The sequence below is a fragment of the Protopterus annectens genome, chromosome 1.part0 (genome assembly GCF_019279795.1).
Source record: "Protopterus annectens isolate FY-2018-M chromosome 1.part0, PAN1.0, whole genome shotgun sequence".
Taxonomy (NCBI): domain Eukaryota; kingdom Metazoa; phylum Chordata; order Ceratodontiformes; family Protopteridae; genus Protopterus; species Protopterus annectens.
Genome location: NC_056725.1, coordinates 1,795,875,143 through 1,795,899,664, shown reverse-complemented (window position 1 = coordinate 1,795,899,664; position 24,522 = coordinate 1,795,875,143). Strand labels below are relative to the sequence as shown.

The 24,522-nt window shown below is 39.7% G+C and overlaps 1 protein-coding gene across 2 annotated transcripts in view; it reads left to right on the top strand.

The window, feature by feature from the left end:
* Positions 1 to 24,522, top strand: part of PDE10A (phosphodiesterase 10A) — a 4,065,478-nt gene that overhangs the window by 1,826,088 nt on the left and 2,214,868 nt on the right. For both annotated transcript variants that reach the window (XM_044069581.1, XM_044069571.1), the window contains exon 3: positions 6,567 to 6,595. In XM_044069581.1, the coding sequence (XP_043925516.1) occupies positions 6,567 to 6,595 (29 nt within the window). The remainder of the gene's footprint in view (positions 1 to 6,566; positions 6,596 to 24,522) is intronic.

Genomic DNA, 24,522 nt, shown 5'->3' with positions numbered 1-24,522 from the left:
GGCCTGGACAAAAAGCGACAACAGGTGTAAACCATACTTGATGGATGTCACACAGAATGATGATCAGCATGATTTAACCTCGACAAATAATAGGTTTAGAGTAGTTTTTCAGCATTCAAGTGATGTAAATGAGTATACTTCCATTATTAAAAGACATTGGCATATATTACATGAGGTGCCAGGACTCATGGACAAGATAGGCAATATTCCAATCTTTTCATTTAGAAATAATAAGTCTTTGAAACATCATCTTTGCAATAAGATAGACATAAATAGACATATCCAGTCCATGTGGACTGGCACCTTTCCATGCAGAAGATGTTCTGCATGCCAACACCTTTATAGAAATAGTACTTTCATACACCCCGTGCGACAATTTACAATCACAAGTCATGGCTATGCTGATTGCAGAACAATGAATGTTGTCTATTTTTCTTTCTGTCAGAAATGTTTTGTTTTCTATATAGGTAAAACCAATAGAATGTTCAAGGACAGGATCCTTGAACATATTAGGGACATTAACAACTGTAAAGACAATAATGCCCTGGCTACACATATTAAGGAAACAGATTGCACACATTACTTCAAATTTTTTGTTATTCAAGTTGTCCACCTTACAAGAGGAGGCGACGTAGAAAATTTAATTGAAAGTATTGAACAAAAATGGATCCTCTCTCTGAATGCCGAGAGATATCCTGGTCTAAATAGTACAACATCTTTAAAACCTTTTTTGAAGTCTCGCCGTCTCAGGCTTTAAGTATTTTTACAGTTATCTATGTAAGCATAATATGCTTTCCTCATACACATATACATATGTTTTTATATGTCTCTGACTTGTCTCTTTATTCTCTAATATGTACTTTTATGAGTTTTATATGAGCCTTTTATGAAGTTTTTTATGCTCTAATTTGATTTTTTATTATTTTTATATAGCGGTATGTTTTCTAATGTGAGTTGTGCCTGCATATGGTTCAATGTAAATATAGTCTTATATATATATATATATATATATATATATATATATATATATATATATATATTTATAGATATTTTGTATATAAGTTTTCTTACACATGTATTTTAGAGATGCTTTTCATGTATACTTTCACTTATGCACATTTATGGACTGCTTTTAGAAAAAAAAATTAGATGTATTTTACTATGGTACCTTTAACTATAGCATTAGCTTGTCTTAATAATATAATTGGAACATCTGATTCCTATCAGCTGATAGCTAAAGTGATATAAACTGGTTAGAGAGATGCTTAGTTTGTCTGATGAAGCGACAGGAGCAGTCGTGAAAGCGCTAACGTTATTCTGTCTTTTATTTCTTTGTAAATAAACATTGTGGTTGTGTAAGTTTGGTTCAGTTCCTTTTTTTCAGTTGGTCTTGTTATTCTGAACTTCTCTGCACCCTGTGCCGTTTAGTTTATTTTTATGGCTTTGTAAGTCTAGCAGATATCGCCTCTAAGTAGGCGATATGAGACAGAGAATAGTTCGAGTTTTTTGAGTCTGTCCATACAGGACAAGTGTTTAAGGCCTAGGATCCTCTTTGTGAGGTACTTTTGTGGCCACTCAAGTTGTTGCAGGTGTCTAGTGAGATGCATGCCAGATGGGGCATTGTATTCGATGATTGGCCAAATGAGGGAAGAGTAGAGGGGGACAATGACCTCTTTCTTTCTGGATGGAATTCCCTTAGTAATGAGAATTGCCACATAGAAGGACTTTCTGACCACAGTGGCAATGTGGTGTTCAAAAGAGAGGTTGCCGTCAACCTGTGTTCCCCGATCTTTTATAATGCCTTCTGTGTTCAGTGGACTACCATCGATGTGGTAATTCATGAGAATCAGGTTTTTCCCAAAGAGGATGATGACACATTTTTTGGCATTGTGCTTAAGGCCATGGTTCTGACAGCAATCGTCGGTCTCAGTGAGGCCTTTCTGTAGGATGTCAACATCACTTGGGGAGTTAATAATAGCTCCCAACTTGCAATAGTCTGCGAACTTTGTCAGCCAAAGTTCCTTCGTGTTGGCCTGGACTCGGAGAAGTAGATACCAAACAGGAGAGGACCCAGGACCGAACCCTCTGGGACTCCACTTGTGACTGATTGGCAGTCTGACTTGGAGTCAACTACTGTCTCACTGTGGGTTCTATCTGTGAGCCAGTTTGCAACCCACCTGGTGATATAGGAGTCGATGCCTTGTTTAGTGAGTTTTTCTATGATTCCTGCATGGGGAATGGTATCAAAGGCCTGGGCCAGATCAAGGTTAGCTGTGTGAACCACCTTGCCTTCATGCACAGCTCTGGTGACTGACTCAAAGAAGTTGTGCAGGTTGAGCAGGCATGATCTACCCTTCAAAAAACTAAACTGTGTGGGATCCAGAGTTTGGAGATTCCCTATATCCTTGTTTATTAGGTCCATGATTATGCGTTCCATAGCTTTGCATATCAGACTCGTCAGGCTAAAGGGGTAGTAGTTCCCAGGGTCCTGTAGTCACTTCTCCTTTGTAGAGAGGGATGACTGTAGCAGTGCACCATTCGGTAGAGACAAAGCCTGGGGTGAGGCTGTGATTGAACAGGGCACACAGGTGAGGTGCCAGTTCACTCTGTAGTTCATGTAGAACACAGCCAGGGATATTGTCAAGTCTCATAGAAGCTGTATTCTTGGCCTTGGACAGTGCTGTTTTAACCTGTGCAGCAGTAATACTGGGTGCTTGGCAATCTACTGGTATTGTAGGCCCTTTGGGGGGGGAGAGGGGTAAAGTTGGCACTGATTCTGTTGCCCAGTATATTGGCAAGATCTGTTTGCTTGGTATAGGAGGTACCTTTGTGCAGTAGGGAAGAGCAAATCTGGGTATTGCCGTGGAGATTCTTTACATAACTTACATAAAATGGTTGTCTTTACTATCTGCTGCAATTCTGTTTTCATAGCTAACTTTAGAGGATTTGATGAGGGATCTCAACTTTTTGTTGAGGCTGATAAGGGAGTTTTTCCAGTCTTGGGACTTCATCTTATTCCGCATCAGTTTCAGTGTTGTAGAGTTTGTTTATGGCAGGGGACTGCAAGATTGGCTTCCTTTTTTTGGAGGAGAGCATCTTGGCTCTATTGGGTATGGCGAGATCCATGCATTTGTATACGTGTTCATACAGTGCATTGGTGTATGATTCGGCAGTCAATGCAACTGTTCTCCATTTGCATGGGTGCTGTGAAGTTAGCCACCTCTGTTTTTAGGAGCCCAAAGTTAGCTTTGGAGAAGTTTTTCATGGTGGTTACCTTTGCAGGGGAGTTGGAGGTGGGATGGATGTGGATTTCCAAGGTGATTAGTTTGTGGCCGGATCTAACTAGGGAGGAGTTGACTGTTGGTGTAGAGAAACAGGCGCCCATATTAGTAATGACCAAATCAAGGATGTTGCTACCTCTAGTGGGGGTAAGAACAAGCTGGTCCAGGGCATTGGAATTAATGAATTCCAGGAAACGTTAGGCAAGTGTATTGGTACATGAGTAGTTTTCCCAGTTAATGGAGGGGTAGGTTGAAGTTCCCAGTATGAGAGTGTTAGGTTGGACCCTATATTCTCCAGGGTGCTTAGAAATATAGAATGTGAGTCTTAGGACATGGTTGGGAACCTATAGCAGGCTACGACCTGAATCGCTGTCTTACTCAATGTTAGCTGCACCTGAAGTATCTGTGATGCATTATGTTGGACTACCAGTCTGGAGGTGTGCACATCCTTTATGAATATGGAAACACGACCACCTTTGGAGCTTTGGTCCAAGTTCTGGGCCCGAAAGGTGTGGAATGAGTTATAGCCTGGTAGTGCAGGGGTGCTTTCTGCTGCCTTGAATCAGGTCTCTGTTACAGCACAAATGTTGATGTTTTCTATTTTAAGGATTGCTTCAAGTGAGTCCATTTTGAGATTTAGACTTCTAGTGTTGAACAGCACGACCCTCAGATTGCATTTGTTTGTAGCTGTTATGGTGGTAATTTTGTCTTTGGAACACCACCTAAAAAAGGCACTATAGGAGTGACAAGAGCCTTGGCCAGTATCTGGAAGGCCAGGAGTGACAGATGCAGGCCATCCTATGTCAAAGCATCGAGGTCTGTCAGTCATGTCATCCCAGGCAGACACTGGATCCCCTTAGAATGACACCAAAAACTTAGCCAATTGTTGAAATCAATCATTTTCTGTTTGTACTGTGGTATCATTCTGGATGATGGTAGGATGCTACTCAGGGCTAGGGTCATACCCGCCTGGGCTACATAATCCAAGAGCTCCTCCATGTCTCTTTTCATGTAGTCCAGGGAGGTACATCTTAGGTCATTCACACCCACAAACAGACTTGACATAAGCAGCAGTAAACTTCACTTTCCGTGAAGCTCACAATTCATTGGAAATGCATTGAAGCTTACAATTCCTTGCAAATGCACTGAAACTTAAAATTCAATGAAAATGCACCAAAGCTCAGTTTGCTAGTTGGTGTAGAGGATGTACGCTCTTGTTTCCTGTAACCAAGGGTTTGAGCCTCAGGAAATTAACTAACTCGCCATCCCTAACTGGGGCATTTTGTACATACATACCTAGACACAGACAGAGACAGACACACACCCACCTACCCCTTAACAGATGTAGCATTCTAGTCCCTATACAGTCACAGGAGTAGAGGCAGTAAGTGTTGTATTTAAATTTCACGCACTGAATTTGTAAGCAATAGAGTGCGTGCATCCATTCACTCAGGCACACATATATACAAAGTGCGTTCTTAAAGACGAATGCCAGTCCTTAAAGGATCCTGCTCTGAATTACACGCAAAGGCTGCACCCCTTTATTATTTGCACCTGGAGCGGACTGCAGCCTCCACCCCTCACATTAGTACACCTCTGATCCTAGATTCTGCTGCAGTGATTAAAGAAGACTTTGTGTTAAAAAAGGAGGAAACAGCTACAGTGTGCACTGCAATGTTTAAAAATGTTTCTCCTGGTACACCTGTTAGGACATGCGTATCTCACAACTGTTCTTAATTTTTGGCTCTTAAGTTTTACTGAGTCCCTCCTAAAACTGGAAGTTTTTTTGAGAAAATGTGATGGATTACTTGCAATAACTACTGATAATCATTGCAGTTATAAATTTCTTTTACTTCAGAAAATACTTGTTAATTCACTTCTACTTTTTTCTGTCGTAATAGTACCCATACTTAAAAAGTATCACTAGTCTGTGGACTTTTTCCATAACTGTTTTTTGTTTCGTCCCTAGTTCTGAAAATAAAAAGTTGATAGCTATGGGACAGTAGGATCAACAAATCAGACAGCTTCCAACATCCTGTACTATGCATTGCAAACTGTAGAATCACCTCATGCATCAAAGCTCTTACCAGGACAGCTGCTGAAGGTTCTGGAACAGGCACTTAAAAATGTACGCAACATATATTATTGATACAATGTACATTTGGCAAAATAAGAAAATTCAGACTGTTGCAGAGTCACCTCCTTTAGCTTTATGGATTTTGTTATATATTTTTTCTTTTACATCTTAACTATATATTGGATGTTTCAGGTAATGCAACATATAAACTTATCTGACTTTCCTTTTTAAATCAAGCATCGTTTCTTTGACATCTCTGTTTGTTCTTGATGAGTACTACAATACTATGTTAAAAAAATGACAATATATGCTAGGTAAAGGAGAATACTTTCCTTAATGATTCTGATGCATTAATGCAGTACTGTAAACTGTTATACATGTGTTTCAGAGCTGTTATTTATTAGACAGGTCAAGAGCTTTGATTCATGCTGTTCCCTAATACTTTCTCAGTGTTCTCCATTTATATGTTCCATTCATTCTAAACTGTTTAAGTTTCTTTAATCTTATTTGCAGAAACTTAAGTACATTTCTTATTTGCCATGAGTTTCATCATATTATACCCTTTCTGTTCTTACTCACCTTCATACATAACCTTGTTTTTTATAACTAAAAAAAGTATTGTCTTTCTATAATTAATTAACATATGACATAGTAAATGTCTGCATGTAATTCCCACATCCCATGCTGCTTTTTGTTTTTCTGTTTATTTAATTTCTTTAGTTTTGCATTAGTTTTTTTGTGTAAACCCTACACCAGTGTGCAAGGCTGTTTTGCTGTCATTCTGTGTATGTCCAGTTCCTACTTTGAGAGTCTGCCGAAGCTGCATTGGTGTGCATGATATACTGAGTGTACATACCTTTTTATTCTTTTGTCTCCTAACTGCTGTTTAGCTTCATCTGTTAATAATTTGTCAGGGATTGTCATTTCCTAAACTGGCTTTCTTAATGTCATGAATGAAGTGTGTTGTTTTTGAAACGGTGTGATGCCCAATACAGCACTGCTGTTCAGATAATTTAGCTGTTAACTCTGATCTGAGGATCATTCAGTAATAGGGGCTTAGTAACTATTAGGTTCCATTATACTGACATTTCATCTCTGGCTTTGAGATATGAAAAGAGAATTCCCATCCTCAGATGATTTTTATCTTGTTAGATAACCTTTGTGGAATTATTCAAAATTATCTAATTACTTGTTTTTCTTCTTCACAGGTGAATCAACTCCAAAGGAAGTGAGCAGGGTATGTATGGCATGATGTTTCTTTTCAGCATCATTTTCTCCCATCATTCTTTGAATTTTGTGTACAGTATGTGTCAAAACCAGATTTCAGAGCAGACAACTTTGGGAATTCTCACGCAAGTGAGCATTTGGGGAGTATTATTTAAAACCAGGAGAATGCGTAGCTACACACTAAATGCAATCTCGGTTGAATCACTGAGGTCATGCATTTTGTGTATGAGTGTCTCATTAGTAGTATAGCATCAGAGTAAGTTTTTAAGGGGAAAACAGGATGCAAATGCTAAGTGGAAGTCTCTGGCCAATTAGTAATGACATTCTTAATCATCTCCTTATTGGTTTAGTATGGGGATTTAGTTTAGGTCATAATCAGTCAGCACAAATGCCATGGTATTATGTTTGAACCTAGGCTAAGATAGTTGCCTGAAACTGATTCCCTGACTTCATTGCAAACTGCAGTCAATGTTACCCAGGTGGCCACATTAACCACAGTCTGCAGTGAACTGAAATGTATGTTAAAAACAGATAAATGACCAACATTAATGTGGTTAGCATTGTCACCTTAGCAAGAGGTCCTCCAGTTCGATTCTTGGCTGGAGCTCCTTCTTTGCAGAGTCTGCATGTCCTCCATATGGTCGACTGAGTTTTAAAGACATGCAAGTAGGTGGGAGTGTGTATGTGTGTGCCTTCTGTGAAGGTTGGGCGGCGAGCTGGCAACTTGCATCGTAAAAACACCACAGCCAATCAGTCTGCAGATGGTGATCCAATGTGGCGATCCCTAACTGGGAAAAGCAGAAATACATTGCTATTAATTTATCAATTTGTTTAATAAATTTCCAAAAACATTCAGGAATGCAGTGGCATGGTATATCATCCTGAAAATTTCAGATTAGTAACTTGTTCTAACAGTGCTTGTGAAAAGCAGATTTTTTTCATCATTTGTACTGCATTTTTTTCATTCATTTGGATCTTGTCAGGGACATACCTATGATAGTAAGAAGATGTACATTTGTCTTTTTGTATTGTACATTACGTGTTGCTGTTCAGCAAATTGAAGTAACTGGCTTCTAACATTTAGAGGTATGGTTGAAGCAGATGTTTCTGAGCTTAATGTGCAGTAGGAATGGATTGTTTGGGTCAGCAAAATTTAGTTATAATATTTAACTTTGTTCTGTATTGTTTAGGGTATGGTTTGTCATCACTTGCTGGGTCATATCAATGATGTATTACAGCTTTCAAAACCACGCTCACCATGCATACATTTCAGTCATTGAGCAGCGAACATTGCATCAGTGGTCTTAAAAAATCACAGTAGAGGGCCAGAAAGAAGAGCACATCATTTTACAGAATATAGTATTTTTTTATAGCAGACCCCATGTAGCCAGTGATCAAGAATCTCTTTTTACATGTTTACTTCAATTATTTAGTGATTTTCCCTTGAACAGTTTTGTCTTTATAAAGTTAATCAATAAATCTAGGAATAGCAAGCTAAATCTGAGGGTGAAAATCTTAATGCTGTACCTAAATTATGGGCTCCCACTGAAAGTGAAAGGGCCATAGCTGTGAACCTTACAACTTTAATGTAAGCATAAAAAGGGGAATATATTCTAATTCCAATACTGCAGTGTCTGACTATTCCTGTTGCAAAGAATTTAAAGAAAAAAAAAACTTTGTTGATAGGCTCAGTCACAATAATTCTCAAAAATCATGAAAGCCAGGTAGTGTTCCAAAGCAACAAGCCTTTATTCATCTCATCACAGACAAGCTATCCTTCGTAACAAAAATTTGAAATATTTTACAATGTTAAACATATCGGCTTTTATACACTTAGAAGTAGGTATTGAAAATATACATATTGTTTAATTTTAAACCAGCCTTTTCAAGGCAAACAATATAAACAGGGCCATAAAAAGCACAGTTTAGAAATGCGGGTACCCACCCCCACACACTACTACTGGTTAGGTCAAACTAAATCCTAGTTAAGGAAAACACTACCTATCTATTTGCAAGCCACATTCCCAAATCAGGTATTAAGCATAATATATATGTAAAAATACTGACTTTTAACTGAAATCGCTTTCAGCTACCTAATGCACTAAAGTCTTCATCAGGTCTGTGACGAGCTAAAGTCATGTACATAGGTAGATAAGTAAAAAGAGTTAACTAGATTAATACAAGAAAAAAATATAGCTGTCTAACCATAAATGTTATCTAACTAGAACACGATAAATATAAATTTGTCTAATAATATTTAATATGTGTTAGTGTGTATAAAAACTAAGTTCTTTATAGCCCATAAAAAATTATTTAAGAAAAAATATTTTATTTATAACTCAGAAAAAATGTCAGTGCTTTGCAGTTAAAAAAGATAACTGCGATAACCGTTTTCATGTTTACAGCACCAAGAACATTTTTATTCAATAACAACCAGTAGAAAAAACACAAAAATAGTGGATGAAGTAAACTAGTAATGTATAAGTGTGCAGCTGTGTGCATGAGCATGCACCAGTATGCTAAATGGGGTAATTATACCAATACTTCATGGTACTAGCGGCATGAAAAAATGCGTGTTTTGAATTTGCCGTTTACATCTCTGGTGTTTTGCAAGAGTGTACTAAGTCTAATCAAAGCAGAATTGAGGTTAAAGTAACTAAACGTATATACATTTATACACATACTACACATCATATATATATTTTTTTATTTTTAGTTCATAAAAATATTTCCTCACAAATTCCCCAAAACCCTTTACAGATTGTGTGGCATCTCATGTAAATTCAGCACGCTCTTAATAGAGAAATAGTTAAGTCCTGGTTTCCTGAATGCATTTAATTTCAGCTGTCAGAACAATTATTTTTTTCTCAAAAACACCATTGACATCCTCTTCAAGCTCATCCATCTCCACACAGTCCAGAATGATAAATTTAAAACCAGAATGTCAGGGGTGTTTGAATAAGGTGTTCTTCTGGCATTTACATATGATGTCAGAAAGATGACCTGAGATCATCCTTTCAGTTTAATCATAGTCTTACCCACATAAAATGCAGGACAGTCATTATACTTGGCTCTATATACAACTTTTTCAGTATTATAGTTGCCACCTGCTGAAGTTTTTACCATCTTTTTAAGCTAGGAGGAGTGAAATGAGTCATAACCCATCAAGTTCTCACAGAAAGTGGTTAGGTGGCCCACAAATTTTAGTGCTCATGCCATCCTGGTGTTTCTTCTTTTTATTTTCCACATAGCTACATATGCTTCTGCTCTTTTTATATACAAACGTGGGGTTTTCTCCTAAAACCCTTACAAGATGCTTATTGTCAGTGAGGATGACCCAGTTCTCCTTAATAATGGCTTTAATTGTATCGAAATCACAGGTGTAAGTTAGAATGCAACTGTCCTTACTTTTCTCTTCTTTTGGGTTAGGGTGGCCTTGTTACATAGTTCTATCAAAGACCTATTTCATATAGGGTCATTGTTAGTTTCAGAATCTCTAATGGGATCCAGGATCCGATGTAACGTATTTGATTTATATCCTGTGGTTAAGAAATCATTTTCAAGATCATTCATATTTTTTGAAAAGAGGCCAAATCTGTGGTAATGCAAGCTAATCTGTAGCCTTGTGAATTTATTACATTGTGCTTAGTTTTTACTGGATGCATACTGTCTCTGTGAAGTAAGTTGTTCACTCTCATTGATTTCCTGTATACATTACTAAATAATTTTCCTGTGTCTTTAACACTACTGACAGTCATATCAAGGAACTACACTGACTCTGAGCTGATGGAAGTTGTACATTTCAGGAAGGAGGTGGAGTTACTGATGTAATGGATAAACTCAGTGAGTTTAGATTTCTCACCTTGCCAGACTATGAATGCATCGTCAGTAAAGCAAAGGTAGCTCATCATAAATCCTCCTGTATTCACTTTGCAGTACGAATTCTTCCCCCCACTTGCCTAAGGCTACATTAGTCAGGCTAGGGGCCATAGCTGCAACTATGGCTATCCTTCTCATCTGTTTGTAAACCTGGCATTTGAAACTGAAAAAATTGTAACTCAACACCAAGTTTATTAACTTTCCAAGCATTCAGTTTGCCCTTGTATAGCATTATTTCTGTTATAATCCTCTGTAGCTGAATCAATACAGTACATGTGTGGTAACAGAGTGTATAGGGCTTCAATGTCAGTAGTTACCAGTATGCTTTGTTCATTCCTATACACTTTCATTTTTCTAAAAAAATCAAGTTAATCTAAAATAAAAGATGATTTTTTTCACTAACAGGCCGTAGAATAAAATCTAAGTATATGGCAGTGGCGTCTGATATGAAACCACCACTTGCCATAACAGCTCTGTAAGGTGAATCTTCTCATACTCTTATGGAGTTTGGGAATCCTGAAAAAGCAAGGTAACTTGGGGTGAGTGTTCAAATACTCAAAACGGTTTTCACTGATAAGGTTGCATTAAGCATTTTGGTAATCTTTTCTTTCCATTCTACATATGCAGTTTTAACCTCTTCAAAGGAATGTTTAGAATAAAACTCAGGTGTTTTCAGCATTTTCTTTATTTTCATTATATAACTGTCAGTATCTGTAACTAGTATGCCCCCACCCTTCCCTGCCTTCATAAGTTCATAACATGTCTAGTTCTATCATTGCTCAAATTCTTAAGTGCTAATATCTCATCTTTTGAAATATTATAAAACTTACTTTTTGGTGGTTGTTTTGAGAGCCTTTCCTATGTTGATCTTGCATTTTGTCTTGAAAGCTGCAATTGTGGGATGCAGTGGGAGGTAAAAACTACTGGGTCTTTTATTTTTTTCTTCAATGGATTTATCTTCCTCCATGTAATTTTTCTCTTGAAAGACAAGTTTCAATTTTAACTCCCTCACATACATTTTATATCATTGATAGTCTGTGTGTCATCACTTCTTCCCTGAGGTATGACTGTAAGATATCTGCTAAGTACTTTTTCTTCAAGTGCTGTCATTGGTTTCTTTGAATGATTCCAGATCATGGGGCTAATTCTGTCTGCAGGCTTGTGACCCTTATGGATAGAAGTTGTTGTCCCCTAGCCACCTCAGCTCTCTTGCCCCTGTCCACCCCTCCAGTTATTCTGCTCCTCCCTCCATGGGTTCAGATGGTAGTTTGCTTCTTCTCTGTGGAACCTCAGTAGGCTGTATCTCTGGTTGTAGTTGTAATTGTTATGATATGATGATAATTCATGATCTGATGTTGTTAACCTTCTTTTCATTCATCACTGATGGGTTTGGTTCTGAGCCCTCGGAACCAAGTCAGCTTAATAACAAGCTCGCTCCAGCCAAAAAACTTTCGAGCTAAGCTTTTATCCATAGTGCCCTTCTCCATGTTACCTCAGATCTCGTTTGCTGTATAGCCATAAAACCCCGTCCAAGCCAAGCTCTCAGCTAAGTGTAAACATTTGATATTTTTTTCTGGATATTGTGTCTATCTCTTATTCCTTGTTGGTATTTTTGATATTTCTTTAACTTTGAAGCTATCTATAGACCCCTTTACCCTTCTGTTTCTACCTTTTTGGTAATTTTAAGTACCATTGGTGGTATGGCGTTTCTCCCTACCCTTGTGGTTTTTCTTCATCTTCTTCTTCTTCCTTTTTCACCTATCTTCGATATATATTTAGATGTAGATATAGTAGAACTATTTGCCTTTGTTTCCTATCTGACTTGTTGTGTGTGTATATGTGCTCATGATGTCGGATAAAAAAGGCACATTGGGGTTTAAGCATTGTGCTTCTTGTAAGGGAAAACTGCCTAACAGTGATTCTCATGATGACTGTGTTTATTGTCTGGAGGTGCCCCATCTTTCAGTGCAACCCCCTTGTGTGATTTGTCAAAGTTGTAGTCTGCGCACCGTGAATGAGCGCAAAAACAAACTGATTCTGAAGGGCAGCCTTAAGTCGCCCTTTTCAGAGGCCCTTTCTGCGACGGAAGTCTCATCCCCTCCAACTAAAGAAAAGAAAAGGTCCCACTCTGTCCCCTCTTCACCATTGGGTGACCAGGGCAAGTATGTAAAGTCTAAAGTACCAAAATTGTCTTCAGAGCATAAGTCCGCCTCATCAGCACCGACCTGTTCTGCTCCAACTATGACTGTTCCTATATTGGCGCCAGCTTCAACTCCGATATTGTCTATGGCACTGACTACTGATTTTCCAAAGGTTACTACAACTTTGGTACTGAGTGCCACATCGAGACAGTGCACACCTTTGATGCCTATCTCTGCGATTTTTTTGCTTCTGAACCTTCTGTGTCGGCTCCGATTGCCTCTCTGGCAATGAGTCCTTTCACGGTTCTAATAATGACAATTTTGATGCCACTTTTTCCTGTCTCCAAACTTGAGACATCGGTGCTGATAGATTCCACACCACAGACCCGATACTCTCCATCAACAGATCAATTTCAAGGGCAAGTATATAGTCCATTCCTAGAATGACCTGACTCCCCGTCGGGAATATCTACTAGATCCACCAGGAGCATTTCTGAGTTTGATGTGGTGCGTCTTGTGGATCAGCGGTTGACAGCCAGGGGGATACCCACTCCATCTAGGACCCATCTGCCTGCAGGACCTGGATTGGTTTCTCCACTGACTCCTCCTTTGACCATACCAGTTCCAAAGTCTTCGGCTCCGATGTAATTTTTGTACCCTGCTGTCTCTGCACCTGTAGTGGACCTCACTGGAGCTGTGGGACTGTCCCTTTGGCCTTCGGTTCCTTCTGAACTGAGCCTTTCTCAACTCCATGATTGGGCTGTGGTCTCTTCGGCTGGCGGTACAGTTCCGAGTGTCTCTACAACACCATCCACGGTGCCGGGAGCTCTGTCTGCACCGATCCTGCCTGAGGCTTCACCCTCGGGAGCGGGTTCAACGGAGCGGGGTGTGACCCCAGTTCCAAGGTTTTCCTTCTCGGTTCTGGCATCCCATCTCTCTCCAGGCGGATCTGCTTTCTGAGCTATGGAGAGGGCACTTGCTTATGGAAGCATTCCACCGATGTTGGAATCCCAGACCTCTTTTCCCCCTGAGCTACAGCTGACACAAGCCTCCACCATAGGACACTGGGGAGGAAAGTCACAGAAAACCCTGTTACAGGATGCCCCCTTTTCCGAGTCCTCTTCATAGGCCCCCGCTGAGGAGCCCCCACGGAAGAGATCATGCAAGCGGAAGCACATAGACTCTCCTGAAGAGTTTCTGACAGAGGATATGGATTTTGATAATGGTGAAGGGTCCACACGGTCACCACATGATGATGTCTCCTTTGGGGACATCCTTGAAATGTTGAAACAGAAGGGTGATTGGAAGCCCACTAACCCTTCTTCCAAGGAGTCCATGTTTCTGCAGTCTTTCCATGCCCGACCATCTACCTCTTAGGTAACGCCGCCTGCAGATGAGCTGGTACAACTCTTGGTAGAACCCTGAGTCTGTTGAGTCAATCCCTCAGAGACCTGACAAGATATTGTCCCACCCAAGGAAAACCCACATTGGTCAAGAGGCTTACCAGTTGATGCTGTGGTGTTGATGGTGCACATGAAAAAGGATCTTGCTGATGAGAGTCATACTGTTCATCCAGCCATTAGATAGTCCCGGGCTGTGGACAGATTAGGGAAGCGACGTTTTGCTTCAGAGACTTTTGCCATACTTAGCATTACTTGGCACATTTTACGAGGCTCTAAAGAGACATGGTTTCTGAACTCTCTGGAACACTCACAGGACAGGTGTCTGACGAGGTAAGAGACAAAGTTGCCTCGCATCTCGCAACCCTGGAATCAATCTCTGATTTGACCATTAAGTTGCACTCACTTGCAACCGAATGGACAGCTAGAGTGGCGGGTTCAGGCATAGTTATGAGATGCCATGCCTGGATGCACCTCTGTGACTTTGCGGACCTTTTCAAGTCTTCCTTTCTGAATGCTCCAATCGAAGCTTCTTGCCCCCAAGGTGAAAGACACCCTGGCCAGGTGTGAGCAGAACGATAAGACCCTGTGTACTGTAGGTCTACATTTTTCCAGTCCTCAGAGTTCCTTTTCCAGAAACCAGAGGAGCAGGAAAATGTGGCACAAAATATCTCAGGGTCCTTTCCCTGCCACACGTGGCAATGATACCCCTAGGGGCAGAGGGGATAACAATTCTGGAAGACACCCCTATTGAGGCAGAGGGGATCTGCATATTTAGGAACTCAAGGATTCTTTCTCTGGGCAGCCTTACCAGCACTCCTGAAGAGCGGCCCAGTTGCTTTCCTGTGGAAGCAGTCGAGGACATTTCCCTCTGCACCACGCTGCCTGGCATTCAATAACTTCAGACCATTGGGTGCAGAAGATCATAACCAGAAGCTACACCATTCCCCTCATCACTTACCCAAAACTTCTGACAAAAACTTCCCGACATTCCACCCAGTCAACGGGAAGAAGCAGCTGCAAAAATAACCAAGCTGCATCAAAAAAGATTCATCCAAATAGTCCCACCAGACCAATGCGGATCCAGATTCTACTCAAGATTCTTTTTGGTGCCAAAAATGACAGGAGACTGGAGACCAATTCTGGATCTCAGCAATTTGAACAAGTCTGTTGCCCAAACGAAATTCCGGATGGTCACGGTTCAGTCCATTCTTCCTTTTCAAGGGAAGGTGATTGGATGTGCTCGATAGCTCTCTGGGATGCATATTACTACATCAAAATGGACAAACACGCCAGGAGTCTACTTCGCTTCTGGCTAGGAACCAATCACTTCCAATTTCATGCCTTGCCGTTTGGAGAGACTACAGCCCCCAGAGTGTTCACAAAGTGTATGGCAGTGGTCTCAACTCACTTGAGGCTGCAAGGATTCTGGGTGTTTCGTATTTGGATGATTGGCTCCTTACCGCCCCCACCAAGCATCTTCTGGTAGCGGTCCTGCAGTACACTCTTTCCCTGGTGAGACTTTTGGGAATAACAATAAACTGGGGGAAATCCAAAAATTCAACTTTGCTCCTACTCAGTCCATAGAGTTCATTGGAGCAGCCTTTGACACCCGTTCTTGTCTGGTGTCTCTCCCAGTTCACAGACTTCAGAGATTGAGGCTTCAGCTCCAGGTGATGCTCTGTCAAAACAAAGTCTCAGCAAGAGAGGTTCTTCAGGTTTTAGGATCCATGGCAGCTGCCATACTGATAGTGCCTCTTGCGAAACTACATATGCGAATACTTCAATAGATTCTGCTATCTCAGTGGTTTCCAAATCACCACCCTCTGTGCTTTCGGATTCAGATAACCAGTTGTTGCAAACAGAACCTTTTTTGCTGGATGAGGCCATAGACAGAACTTTGAAGCCACCCATTCCATCCTCCCCAACCAAATGCCATTGTGACCATGGATGCTTCCCTGATGGGGGGGGGGGGGCATTTTCAGGGAAAGACAGTCCAAGGCACATGGTCCACTATGGAGGCTAACCTGCATATCAGAATTCAGGAACTGGGAGAGGTGCTGTTAGCGTTGCAAGCATTCCAATCTGTTCTTCATTCTGGAACGATGTCAATTCAGTCAGACAACATGTCAGTAGTCTGGTGTATCAACAGGCAAGGAGGAACCAATTCCTATCTCCTATGTCGAGAGGCCATTTGAATTTGGCAGTGAGCGATAGCTTCCAACCTCTTTCTGATAGCAATGCATATCCCAGGGAATTCCAATGTGATTGCAGACAAATTGAGCAGATGTATTCTCCTGCCTCATGAGTGATCCCTCAATCCTAACATAGTGGCACAAATTTTCAGCTGTTGGAGCCAACCTTGCTGCAACGTATTCACCTCCCTGTCAAACAACAAATGCAGCAGATACTTTGCCCTATTTCCCCCATGGGGGGAGTCCACGAGGGATGCTCTGATTCACGATTGTCCCACGGGACTGCTATATGCCTATTCCCCCATCCCTCTGATTCCCCAATTCATAAATAAAGCTATTTGGTTGAAGTGCAAAGTGATCCTCATAGCCCCCTTTTGGCCTCGACAGGTTTGGTTCCCCTTCCTTCAGCCTCATCTATTATGTCAACCATGGATTCTGCACCCTTTAACAGACTTGATTTCTCACCCCCCAAGGGTTGAGTCACCCGAACCTATCCAGTCTCAAGCTGACAGCTTGGTTTCTCCACTTCCGTTAATCGCCAGGCAGGATAACTTTCCCTCACTTGTATGTGGCATTATCCTGGCCTCACACAAACCATCCACCAGATGACTATATCTAGACAAATGGAAGAGATTCTATATTTGGTCTAAGAAAAGAAGGCTAGACCCGCACTCGGCTCCAGTTACAGCAGTCTTACAATATCTGTCAATGTTTTTCGAGGATGGAGCTGCAGCTTCTACCATACGAGTACATCTAGTGGCTATTTCCAACTTTCATGATGGGTTGGATAATTCTCCCCTCATCTCTCTTAGGTTCTGCAAAACCTTCCTTAAAGGGATCTCTCACATTAGGCCTCCAATCAGACAACTTATAGAGCCATGGAACCTCACGTTAGTTCTTCAGTCTTCAACTCAGCCTCCTTTTGAACCTGCAGCAAAGTGTGACCTCAAATTTTTAACTTGGAATTCCCTTTTCCTGGTAGCCATCACATCAGCCAGACAAATTTCAGAGCTTCAGACATTATGCATTAAAAGGTCCTAGTTAATCTTTCACAAGGACAGAGTATCACTCTGGACAAACCCATCCTTTCTCCCAAAAGTTATTTCAGAGTTTTCCTTCAATCAGACCATTGACTGTATTTTTCCCAAATTTTACTAATAAAGGGGAATATACTGTCTATACTCTCTGGATGTACATAGACAACTGAGGTTTTATTTAGACAGAACCAAAACAATATGTAAAACTGATCAACTTTTCTTTTCTTTCTCTCGACTTAGAATGGGAAATTCTGTCTCCAAGGGAACTATCTAAATGGCTTATGGACTGCATACACTGCATCTATTCACTTGTGAAAAAAAAAACTATACCACAGAATGTTAAAGCTCACTCTACCAGATCTATGGCAACTTCTGTAGCCTTCCATTCGAGAGCCTCTATGGATGATTTTTGTGCAGCAGCTACATGCGCTAACCCCCACACTTTTATTAGTCATTACAATTGGATGTGGTCTCCAGAGGGAGATCTGCCTTTGGCTCAGTGGTGCTCAGGAATGTTCTTCCATAAGGGCCGCCCAAGGAACACAAGGTAGCTGGGGATTCTGTCCCATCAGTAATGAATGGAAAGAAGGTTAACAACATCAGATAAAGAAGTTATGTTTTACCATAATGTTCCATCTGTGTTGTTGATCTTCTTTCATTCATCACTTCCCACCCTCCTTCCCCCTCCAAAGGCTCCTGGGGGATACTTTGGGTCCAAGTGCTGAGTTAGGGCATTTGCACAGAAATGGCCTCTGCTTTACTAATACTGGGCAAACTCAATCTGAGGTAACAGGGAGAAGGGCACTATGGGTAAAAGCTTAGCTCGAGAGTTTTTTGGCTGGCACAAGCTTGGTATTAGGCCAACTCAGTTCCGAGGGCTCGGAACCGAACCAGTCAGTGATGAATGAAAGAAGATCAGCAACACAGATGGAACGTTATGGTAAGACACTACTTCTTTTTGATGTGTGCTGGGCTCTGGTGATATGAGCTCTGGGATTTGTATTGCGGCTGGGTAGGATTCTGGTGTTCTCTCATGTCTGTCTGTGGAGTGTGAGGGGTACTGGATGCCATCAGCTGGTCCTCCGTTTGTCTGTCTGGTCCTGTGGATGTGTTCACTTTGTGAAAAACCTGTTCATTCCTACTACAAGCATTACCAGCCTGAACATTCATGTTGTCGATATTATTGTTGGCATTACTGGCATATTTATTTATTGCTGTTGGTATTATTTGTGATATCTGTAGGTGTCTGTTATCCTGTTTCTGGCTTTCCGGTTAAAATGTCTGCAGTAGTTCTGCCATCCATTTCCACCTGCCCTTCTGGATCTATGCTTCATGAGATGCTGTGCATCATCTTTGTCCATTTAATTTCTGTTAATTTTATGAATCATTCAGTCTTGGATGGACTTGTGGTAGTTGTGAACTTTCTCTGTTCATGATCTACCTCCTGCTTACATTCAGTCACAAAAGTCTCAATCATTTCCTTTGCGGTGTCCAGTTTTTTTTTTGTTGTGTTTGATAAAGAAGCTAGTTTCAAACTAATAGACTTGATTAAGAATATCAGTCCATTCCTGTGCTAGTTCTTCCTTCACATTGTACCACATTAACTTTTTATTAAGTCTAGTCCCCTAGGTAATCTTCCTTTATCTCTTCTCTGTTCCAAATATATTTGCTCCCAGAATAGACCTTGCAGCAGTTTAAGCTGCTTTTCTAGCTTTGCAAAATTATCAGAGTTCATATTCACATTATTACCTTGTGGGTTGTGATTTGTAGTAATGTTGGGGTGCTGACCTTCATCATCCGGTACTGGTACAGTCATTAGGTCTTGAAGGTGTGTATTCTCTGTGCTGAGAAGAGCCAGCAAAGTGGATTCCTAATAACAGAGCAAATCTTTGGGCACAAAACCAGAGATCACAAATATAAAAAATGAACAAGCATAGGAATCTGTCCGGTTCCAACCTCAACACCACGAGTGTTGGGGGAGGGACAAGAAACTAGTAGTCTTTTTTTTTTTTTCCGGAATACTCATGATGGTGAGGTTGGAATTAGACAGAATTATTAATTTTTCACGTGCTACAAAGAGAATAGTTCTTTCCAGAGTAAATATATGTAAGTAGCAGTGTTATGGTGCTGTAGGGGGAAGCCCCCCCCCTTATTAAATGAATTACAGTGAGATTTGCAATTTACTTTTTATCATCAAAACTGCAGTTAGGACTTGGAGTGTCAAGTCTTGCAGTTATAATATGGAGTTCTAATTCATAGCAGTTGAGACATGGCTACAGATTAGGCAAGCAAAACCCACTTGCATTTATACATTTATTGGTCCTCAATGGTTTGAGCAGAAGGCAGATTGCTTTCCTACTTTTTGTGTACTCCTTATCATTTTATCGTTAGCCATTAGTCAGTGTGGCTATTGTTGTGAGTTATCCTAACTTTTAGAATCTTTTTGTAGTAGACCATCAAATAGTGAGTGATCAGTAATCTTTTTTTTTTAGTTTGTTTATTTCACTTATTTAGGTAATGTAATTCCCCTTCAGCAGTTTGGTCATTATGAAATTAATCTGCAAATCTAGGAAAGAGCAAGACTAAATATTCCAAGGAGCTGACATCCTGTTTCTTCTCATTTACTGAAACTTATAATTTAAGATTGCAGTGCTTTATCTGCTCTTCTCAGAGGCTGTTGTGATTGCTGATCATATGTGGTACATCTTATCTTTTTTTTTGCCAGAGATGTATGATGCACTAAAAGTTACCAGGAAAGGAAGACCTGTTGTGGGGGGCTGTTTTTATTCCTCTAGCCCAAACCTGTTCCCTGCCCTTATCTAGATAACTGTCATGAGATTCTTCACTAATTTTTAGTACAGTTTAACATGAGAGTATGTAATACCGAAGTAGTGACTAGGTGGACTCTTTCTAGAAAATCTGCAGTCTGATAGAATCCAGAGAAGCAGAAATGAGGTAAGTTTACTTTATTTACCAGTCTGGATATGTCATTACTGGTAAATACTGCCAATATTCATTGACAGCTGCTGTATATTGCCAGAGCAGTTGTTATACAGATGGATGGTCGACAATGATAAGGCAACAGTACTTACTGAAGTGATATGATACTGTCCTTAACTAAGCCTATGACAAATAACCATATTTTATCAGAGCAGTATATTTTGCAGTAACTGAATATTTTAATCTGCAGGTAATAGGCTGCGTTACAGAAAATGTCTCTTCATTAAGACTGTTTCCAGAGCAAGAGTAAAAAAGTAAATATTTAAACTGTATGAGAAAACTGCTTGATACACACAGTGCCTTTAATAGTGTTAACTGAATAAATCATCTTGCCTACCTGTATTGTGAGACTCCGTGTCAAATTATAATATAGACAAAATGGTTGGCCACTCCGATCCCACAGCTCCAGGGGATCCATGATCAACCAACAAATTAATTTAATTAAAAAGAAAAAGATTATTATATTCAGCACTGTTAGCTATTTTATGCTAACCTGCATACCAATCATAGCAATCACTTGCTTGTTTTTTGTGGAAAAAAGTTAAATGATAGAACTGTGAATATTTCTTATGTGTACTTAAAGTGCATACCATTTGTACACGTGCCACATGGGCTGTTACTGCTACCTGAATTGATATTTATTTAGGTTTACATTTTCTTAAAGCTAACTAACTAAACAAATAAATAAGCAGTCTGTGCAATCCTGTACACGGTACTGAAACTTTCTTCTTATTGGCTTCCAATGATTCCTTGTAAAAGCAACAAGTAGAAAGATGAGAAACTTTAGTAGCATAGTGGGAAGCTGTGCATAGAAGGATTGCTGTAGATGGTTTTGATAACATGATGTAAATATGTTTTGATGCTGTCAGTCAACCAGATATAATAACATTGACAGTTGTAGTCCATAGGCTGTGGCTGCAAGCAATTTGTTGTTTGCGTAGTTTGAAGTCTGCAGTAGTTTCAGACCACTATTTGTGCATTTAAAAAATGAAACTTCCCTTATCTTATAGACTGTTTTGCAGACTGTCCCTGAAATTGCCTCGTGTTTTGATCTGCACATCATAAAGTTTGTGTTTCTAGCAAATCACAGAGGATTGCAGCGGCAAAATGTAGGTGGGATTGGGGTGCTACCTGAGGAATAAAACAACTTGCCCTAGTCATTTCATCATTTTAATATCTGACTTCATAAGACTAGCTTGCATTTATATGAAATACATTGAAATATTTATTCTCTGGTGACTGTGAATATTTTTGGTGTGTGCCTTATAAAATGTGTGGTTTTATGGCAAATAATTGAGGATTACAGTCACTAAATGGGTATGGGGGAGTGGTGCTGGATGGCTCTGAGTGAAGAGAACTTACTGACTTGCTTTTTGCTTATTTTTAAATATTGTTTTGCAGGATTTCTGTAAATTTGTATGATAGAAATTAGATGGAAATTAGCAAAGAGGACTACAATTCTGAGCTGCTAATAAGCTGTTTCTTGTATCCAGGCTACAGGGTTTGATTCCCTCTACCTTCATTTGCCTACTGTCATGCTGTGAGCATGCCACATAAGTATACAGTAACCAGTCTCACCCCCTGAAAAAGGGACAGTTTTTCCAATGGGCTTAACTCGTTAACAGATGAATAAGAAAAATAAATACATATTTATTTCCTGATGAGTCATTCTGAAAAAGCAAAGATGAAATATTTCCTGATTGCAGAATATCCCTGACTTTACCTCATGTTTTTGGCCTTATAAAATCAATATCTGTCAGACAATTCATCAAGGATTACAGTCGCTAAATGAGGATAGACTTTTGACTTTTCAGACTTCATATCCTTTGTGCTATTACAAAAATTGTTATTCTAGCAAGTTCTAAATATATGAAATCAGTATTTAAAGTCTGCCCCTGATTTTGTGGCTTTTTTTTTTTGTTTAGATTTATCTCTGATTCTTGTACTAAGAAGATGAGAGAGAAATTGTTTCATCACAATCTCACAGGGTTTATATAGCAAAGTGTCCATAACTGTGCTGAATGGTGGTGGAGGCTACTTGCAGCTGAAAGTGGTTAAACCTCTGGTCAGTTCTCAGTTAACCATCTGACTTTGCAGGACTAATGTGCAGTTGTGTGAAATAAGTTGGGATGCTTGTGGCTATTTATGTGAAGTTATGCTTTCAGCTGCCCCTGGTTTTGCACATATTTTTGGTGTGTTTTTCATAAAATCTCTGGCAAATCATTAAGGACTGTAGTCACTGAATAATGACAAATATTTGAGTTTGTTCAGGCTTCATATCCTTCAGAATATGCACATTAATTCAAAATATGTTATTCTAACAAGTTTTAAAGTATTCAAGATTAGTATTTGATTTGTGTGGTAAGAAGTTAATAGGTATTATCTTTTATCATAGTCAGATTAGGTGTACAGAGCAAAGTAATATAACTGCTGAGTGCATAACTGCTGAATGAGAGATGTTTGCAGATGAAAGTAACTTACCCTCTTGTTTGCTCAGTTTAAACAATCTGTCTTTACAGAACTATTATGCATTTGTTTAAAATATGAGTATTGCAGATACAAAATGGTAACTGTATAAGTTAGATTGGCTATATGTGAATGTCTGAGGTATACATGGGATTATAATTATTGGGTGTGGCATTTGTCTATGGAAGGGAATAACTGACTTTGGCTGTCATTATCAGTTTAAAAAGTTATTAGTCCGGCTTTGAAGGACTAGTATGCATGTATGTAAAGCAAGTTAGGATACTTTTTATGGTTTCTTTTTTATCACAATTGGATATTTGAGGTGTATACAGTTAAATCATTGTAATTAATGGATACATAGGTTAGTACTAGGCTAACTGCCTTTGTGGACCATTTTAACCCTAGCCAGTTATCCCATGTGAGAATCAAACCCTTCACATTGTGTCTGTAAGGTAAACATCTTAACCATTATACCAACTTCCCACAGACATTGGTATAATATAATGATAGTAGTTCAAATGATCTAAAGTCAGGAAAGTGAATCCAAAAGATCCAAAAGAGTATGAGCATTTATTCATTGTCTTTACAGAAAAAAAATTGTACAGATGTGTATATGTGTGTGTGTGTGTGTGTGGGGGGGGGGGGGGGTCTATAGTTCCAAAACTACCCAAGAACCAAGGCACATTTAAAATGCTACTATTATTGAAACTGAAAGTAACAAACTTTATTGTATTCTGAAGATTATACAGCAACATTTGGGACAGTGTGTAGGAAAAAAGGCATTAAAATACCGTGAAACGAATGCATGGTCTGAGTTATAAGGATGCACTAATGTATCTGTTGTACATGTGCTAGACGTCAGTTTGTACAAATTACACGATGTGGATACTAGAAGTTCTTAGACATGTGTGTTTGTGTTCTGGAACAAAGATAAAAGAAGTAGAAGAGGCTCATAGTGCTAGATGCATAGTCTGATATGAGGAGTTAAGTGATAGTAGGGCAAGACGAGGAACATTTGACTGAGTAACGGTAACTGTGTAAGTTAGCTGGACTATATATGAACCTTGTATGTTTATTATTTGTGATACCAAAATGAATGGATGTACAACAGATGAGCAGATTGTCAAAGAAGTATTGCAGGTGTTCTAGGCTAGCATGAGAGAGGATGATCTGGGGCCAAAAATTCAGTGCCAGAAGGTACTGTATTATTTTGCCCACAGGATGATGGCTGTATGTACACTGCAGCATGAGCACTTTGTCAGAAAGTAAAAGAAAAAAGTTTCATGTTGTTCTGATCCATTATAGAAAATGAGGAAGGAGTTGAAAAATATTTAAGTCATTGGCGTGTCATTAATTAATCTCAGAGGTGTTTAAAGATGGCATGTTCAACCACTGTGTCTGTAACCACCTCAGTTACCAAATCAGTGCTAAAGTTACACTAGTAAATATGTCCCTGGACTGAATCACCAGTGTAGATAAATATACATTAGTAGAGAAGAAATAAAATAAGACTAAAGCACTGATTGATAGCATATGCGGTGGTTAGCATTTGCTGCCTCAAAGCTCTTGGTTCTCCAGTTCACTTCCTCACTGGGCCACTTTTTTCTCCAGAGTCTGCATTTCCTTCCTGTACCCATATGGGTTTATGCCAGGTGTTCCCATTTCCTCCATATCCCAAGAGATATGCCATTAGGGGAGTTTGCATCCATATAAAATGCTAATAGCTGGAAAAGATCATTCAAACTCTGCCACAGTTTGCTGTGAGGGAAAGGTTATTTTTTTTTTTTTTTTGGCTGCTTTCTTGTATTTTATATTGCTT